Source organism: Seriola lalandi, unplaced genomic scaffold (genome assembly GCF_002814215.2).
Source record: "Seriola lalandi dorsalis isolate HSWRI2012SDOR001 ecotype SW California unplaced genomic scaffold, Sedor1 jcf7180002054357, whole genome shotgun sequence".
NCBI lineage: Eukaryota > Metazoa > Chordata > Actinopteri > Carangiformes > Carangidae > Seriola > Seriola lalandi.
In genome coordinates this window covers 421,185-427,495 of record NW_019524910.1, presented here as the reverse complement: position 1 = coordinate 427,495, position 6,311 = coordinate 421,185, and the positions used below count along the sequence as shown (strand labels likewise).

The window sequence follows — 6,311 nt, the reverse complement described above, 5'->3', positions numbered from 1 at the left end:
AACTGTAACAACATTTTAAATTCATGTTATGATTGGAAAAAATAATACTGAAAAAATACTGGCACTGTGGTACCAGAGGTAGATTAAAGATATAAATTAAGAGATGAGAAATGCATTTGATTACCAACTTCATGCAAGTTTGAAGTGATTTTTTAAAATTTATTTCTAACCCTAACCCTACCCTCAAAACCCACAATGAAAGGAAACCAAATGTTGCCAGTTCTGCTTTGTCGTGACAAAACCACCAGTAAAGTCCATAATGGTTTACTTGGTTAGAGTGTTCCTGTTTCATGTACTCAATTGTTCTCCAACCTTTGAGGCATGTTAGTAAAATAAAATAAGATGTGGGAGGAGAATTATTTTCATAAAAGCTGTCAGATGTTTGGGTGTGATACACACACATAAAATAAATTGAATTTCACACACATTATATTTTTATTTTGTTGGTCAGTTTCACCATTGATTTCTGGCACAGCAATGCATAAAATAGGGGTGTCAGTCCCATTAAAAATAAACTTTTAAAAAAAAAAAAAAAAACATGTGCATTAAGAGTCATAGCAGCTCAGTTTTTTTTTTTTTTTTTTTTGAAGGTTCATTGGCTCAGTAGAAGTGCACCACCTGGAATCCCCGTAAGCATCTAAAAGCCTGTGCATCCAGCTTCCCCATATCAATTAAATTGTGTTCCAGCTGCACTCGTATGAGCCTGCTGAGAGTCAGACTTTTATCACCCCAGCAGAAAGCATCACGAGGCACTGACTGAATCTTGTTGTTGCTGAGTGCTACTGAATGCAAACCCTGCGGCAGCTGTCTGGGAACTTGGTGCAAGGTGTTGTGGCAAAGGTCTAACTGGTGCAGGACAGGCAATGTCCTGAATGCACCTATTGCAACTTTGAAAATCTTATTCCTGGCCAAGCCCAGGTGTTCCAAGTTTTTCAAGGTGCTGAAAGCTGCTTTCTTTATGGACAATATGAGGTTTCCCTCCAGATTTAGGGTTTTCAGTGAGCGGGGAAGGTGTCGTGGCACTTGTTTCAGTCTGTTCCCCTCCAAGTTGAGGCTTTCCAAGTGTGTTGCATTGAGGAGGGACTCCCTGAGAAGACCTTTGTTTGTCAGTGTGTTTGCACTCAGGTCTAATACCAACAGCTCTGACACCCCATTGAAGGCTCCTCCACGAAACTGCCCAATGAGATTCCCTTTGAGATACAGCTCCTTGATGGACAGTGGTAAACCCTGAGGAACCGATGTTAACTGGTTGTGATCCAGGTTCAGGGTACGCAGGTTGCACAGAGGAGAGAGCACTGCATTAGGAAGAGATTCAGATCCATTCCCCAGGCTGTTGTTGCTGAGGCTCAGCACCAGCAGGCCGGGGCACCGGGCCCAGGCTGCCTCCGACATCACACCCAACTGGTTATTGTCCAGACGAAGCTCCTCGAGAGATACTGGAAGGTCAGTTGGCACACTTTTTAGGAGGTTCCTATCCAGGTAGAGGCGTTTCAGAGCTGGGACCCCCTCAAAGGCTCCCTCTATGGTACCATCTGTGAGCCGGTTGTTGCTCATTACAAGGAACTCCATTGAGACATACTCATTGAGCAGGTCCAGCTGGATGCTGTCGATGTGGTTATTCATGAGGAGGATGTAGCGAGCATTATAGGGAATGCCGTAAGGAACTCTATCCACTCCTTTGTCTGAGCACTGAACCACTCTGGAAAACAATGAGACTCAAGATGAACTTAGTGATTTCCAAACTAATCTGAGACCAAAGCTCCCGATCACAAACTGACTGTCATAAAATCAGAGCTGCAATGTTTGGGAAATATGCTTATTCACTCTCATTGAGAGTTAGATGAGACTTTAGATCACCTTTAAAGTTATGTTAATCCTGTAAGTAGTTGTAGTTTGTTTATGCTGTTAAGTCTAAGTATTCCTGGAGTTGCCTTATAAGCTTAAGGTGATGACAAAAGTCTAAAAATGTACTGTTCCTAGCTGAGAAATGGTCTGGAAATATACCCTTCGAAAAATGACTATGAGATACAATGTGTTAACTGGTATTCTTTAGAGGTGCTGGTGGGTGAATATTGTTACCTTCGGACAAAGCTATGCTAGCCTTCCCTTTCCTTGTTTTTAGTCTTATGTGCTACCCTAAGCTAACCAGCTGCTGACTCGTCTAACTCTTGGCAAAAATCAAATAATCCTATTTCCCAAAACCTCAAACTATTCCTTTTTAATAATTAATATTTTCATTGCTAGTTTTGTTCAGAAATAGGTGAAAGTTCCTTGAAATGTTCCTAAAGCTTAAGGTAACGTTTTAAAGTTGCTAGTTTTGTCTCACCCTAAACCTCAAAACATTCAAAGTATATGAAACAGGAAAAAAAACAGCAAATATTCATGATGGAGAATGTGAATGCGGTGAATGTTCACCGTCCTTATTGTCTTACCTTCCATAGCAGGCACACTCAGGTGGACAGTAGTTATCCATAAAGTAAGGAAAGTGTGTTGGCGTGGCGACCTCCTCCTTCTTCTCTTTTGGCTTTTGGGTTTTATTGTCCTTTTTTCTTTTCTTTTCCTTGGACTTTGTAATTGTCTTATTTTTACGACCTCTGTTGATTTTCGTTGGCCTTGTTGAAAGTGTTTTGGTAGTTGTCAGCTGTGGTTTGGCTGAAGGTTTGGTCAGTTGTGGTTTGGGAAGAGATGCTTTATTTCGCTTCCCTGCAAGTTTGCTGTCATTTTCCACCAATTTAACTGTTTTGGGTTTGCCTGTGGACTGTGTCATGTTTGGTTTATGTGTAAGCTTGACCAGTTTAGCTGTGGATATATTTTCATTTGATTTTGGTGTAGGATTTGGTTCTTTACTGTTTAAATCTTCAGTTATAAACTTTGCTTCTTTAGGTTTTGGTGTTGATGATTGCACCTTGGGGGCAGATTCACTCTCTGGTTGAACAACAGTGTTCGCTTCTTGTGCGTCGTGTGTGGTTTGTAGCTCTTTCTGTGCAGGTTTCAACCATATATTTTTGTCCATTTCTTCCTTTAAATCTGTGCTAGCCTTGACTTCCAGTAGATTCTGCTTGAGATCATATCCAGGACTCTCTAACACCTCAATGAGGAGATCTTCAAGCAGCGAGACAGACCTCACCTCGCCAGGAACCGCTGTTGAGACTGAAGGGTTGGGAATAGTGACAGCGGGAGGAAAGAACTGAGAAGTAAATTTGGCGTAAACAGTGGAAGGGAGTGAGGAGGCTGGAGGAACTTGTGTGGGTGTAACGGGAAATGGTGGAGGGACATTATGATGACGAGGAGGAGGAGGAGTACTCGGAGGATTTTGAGCATGAGTGAGAATTTTCTGAGAATTTTCCGCTCTTTCCCTGTTTCCTCCTTTCTCTGCTACTTCCTGTTTTACAGTTATTACCTTTTCATCCTCAGGAGTGTCTCCTCTTGTCTCATGAAGATTCATCCCTGCAACCAGCCTGCTTTCTCTCTCCTCTTCCACCATTCCTTGTCTCCACTTTTCCATTTGAAATTTCACATCTGTTTCATTATACTTTGCTTCCTTTTGTGTCCCTGGATTATGACTTTTGACAGTTTTGACTATTTTCCAGTTTTTTGTGTTATCTGACAGCATTGTTTTTACCATTACGCTCTCATCATGTGTCTCTTTCTTTGAGTTTGGAATCAAATTTTGTCCATCCTTTGATTTCTCCTCTACAACCTCTTTATCTAAATCCCCCACTTTGTGTTGCCCTCTTTTTGTTTCTTCCCCTAAAATAAGACTTTTAGAAAATGTCTCAGCAGTCATCCCATCAGTCAGACTTCCTGTCTCATATCCCTGATTTGTGTCCAGGATTTCTTCACCTTTCAGCCCGTCTTCCCTTCTTTCCTCCACAGTCTTTTCCTTCTTGACAGGCATCCTCACAGGGTTTGTCTCTGGACTCACTCTTTCACTCCTCTGTTCCTCCTCTCTCCTCTCAGTGGATTCAGCAGCTTTGTTTTCCCCATTTCCTCTTTCCTCTGCTGATATAAAAGCATCTCTCAACACAGACCGGTGGTCTTTGTCCAGCGCAGCTATCTGCGTGTCTGTAGAACAATACAGACAGCAAACGCTTTAATTAGAAGATACATTAGTCACTAATTCTTTTAATAGAAAAATATAAAACATGTTGCAAACAAGTAAAAACAGCTGGTGTCATCCTAGCATTACAACAGTAAGCATTCCCTTTGAAAGGCTCATGAAATAATCTGCATGAACGTGTTTATGACCTGTTGATTGTAGGATCATCACTAACGTCATTACCGGGATTAGTAAAATCAAAATTCTCACTAAAGTACATTTTGATACAAGCTTGAAATGTTACATTGAGCTAATGTGATACTTACTTGGCTGCAGTACGTGTGAATAACCAGGAAGTGTGAAGAACATGAGCAGGAGTGTGAGCGCTTCCATTTTATCTGTTGAAGGACACGGAAAAAGTATCTGAAGAGTTTAAGAGAGAGTTTAAAACAAGAATAAGCTCATGAAGAATAGCATGTTCTAGACTCTAGGCTTTAAGACTGAGATTCTGTTTGGGGTCCCTGTTTAACAGCTTAATAAACCTACTTAACATTGTTTTATCACCTTGATACTTTATGATTTTGCCTAATTTTAGAAGAATTAGAAAAAAAACAAAAACACCGATAACATGTTTCAGAAGTGTGCTACAGAAAATGACACACTACTTCTGTGTGGCATCTCAGAAATTAGCTTTTAAACACTTTTTCATATATTGTATGTTCTTTCATATGTTCTATTAGTTTTTAACGCAGCATTACCCATAAAAAACCCCAAATAACTGTTTGGATTTCTGCTGTTAGAAAGTTTATTCGGTTAGTCTTCATTGGGCTCTAATTAACCACAAATATAAATATCAGACTGATAGATGGATGGATGTATTAATAGGTGTGCAAGATTTGTTTTTAGTGAAAGAAAATCAAATTATGTCATAAATTTGAGGGGAAAAGGTTTTTTTGTCAGGAAGGAAATCATCAAAAAAAGACATTATTACACACCCTTAAAGACATAAGTTTCATAGATGATACAACAAAGCTTTTGTTCAATCAGCTTGATTTATGAGCGCTGCTTACCTGCCATGAGCGTGGCCTCCTCGTGTGTCAGAGCTGACTTCTTGCATTTGTCAGTGTTATCCGCTTGACCCAACACCTGCCTCTCTGTGTGGATTGAGAGAGCCCAGAAGAAACGGGGGCAACCTTTGAACCGCACTCACCAACCACCGGCAGCAATAGATGTCTTTAATGATCCATCTGAGTGCCCCCTCTCTGTATGGTGAGTTTTCACACACACACTCTGGATGAGCCATAGTTAATGACTCCTCACATGCCTTTACCTGGAAGAGAATTCTCACACTTACCCTCAATGTCGGAGGAATCTGAAGGATCAATAGCGGGAAAGAGGGGCAACTTTAGGAAGAGGGGTCAGAGGTGACGCTCTGGTTTTTACAGTGGTTACTGTTTGCTCCACTCAGGGGAGACATTAGCATCCCAGTGGTTATATGGGGGGTGGGATGGGGGGGTGACAAGTAGATCCTGGAAACTGCTCGGCCTTTGACCCTTATGCTAGTACCCTGCAGGAAGTCTGAGGGCTCATAATGCTAATGTGTAACTTAATAGAAATCGGTTTCTTGTGGTGAAGGTTTAGTTCTGTTCCTACTGCGTTAAGATGGATTCTAATGAGCTTCATCTCACTCGGGTCCCAACAACTGAACTTAGAGAGGGACGTTTTATCTAATATGCCGGGTCTAGTTTTTAAACGTCCAAATGCAGAAAACTCGCAACGATCAAACACTAAGTTCTTTTTTTAAGCCACAGAACTTGTATAGGCTAAGCTTTACACTGACTTTTACACCATTTACATACAACGGATAATTTCTTTCTTGAAAAATCAATTGTAAGTCTGGATTTTTGCCACTTGGCAAGAAAAGAGCAACCCATTCATCCCTGCCCCCCACCCATGAATAATCATCTCAGCTCTGATTAGGGCTATAACGATTACTTTATTGATTAATCTGCCAATGTTTGTTTTCAATTAATCATTTATACTGAAATGGGGTCTCCACAATTCAGTCCAAGGCAACGTCCTCAAATGTTGTTTTAACAGTCAGTGAGTTTACATTGATGTAAAACAGAGAGAGGAGTAAATCTTCATATTTGAGAAGAACTGAACTGAATAACCAGTTATCAGAATTGTTGACTATTTAAAGTGATTAATCGTTTCATCTTTTTTTTATCAAATGTTTGTGAATCCAAACTTTAACCTGTTGGCAATTTTC

At 40.6% G+C, this 6,311-nt stretch overlaps 1 protein-coding gene across 1 annotated transcript; it reads right to left on the bottom strand.

The window, feature by feature from the left end:
- Positions 1–553: 553 nt before the first annotated feature.
- Positions 554–5,116, bottom strand: LOC111656492 (uncharacterized). The gene is made up of 4 exons (XM_023408224.2): positions 5,110–5,116; positions 4,366–4,437; positions 2,433–4,065; positions 554–1,699 (listed from the first exon to the last, which is right to left on the bottom strand). The coding sequence occupies exons 1-4, from the start codon at positions 5,114–5,116 to the stop codon at positions 601–603; spliced, it is 2,811 nt and encodes a 936-aa protein (XP_023263992.2). The 3' UTR covers positions 554–600.
- Between the last annotated feature and the right edge of the window lie 1,195 nt (positions 5,117–6,311).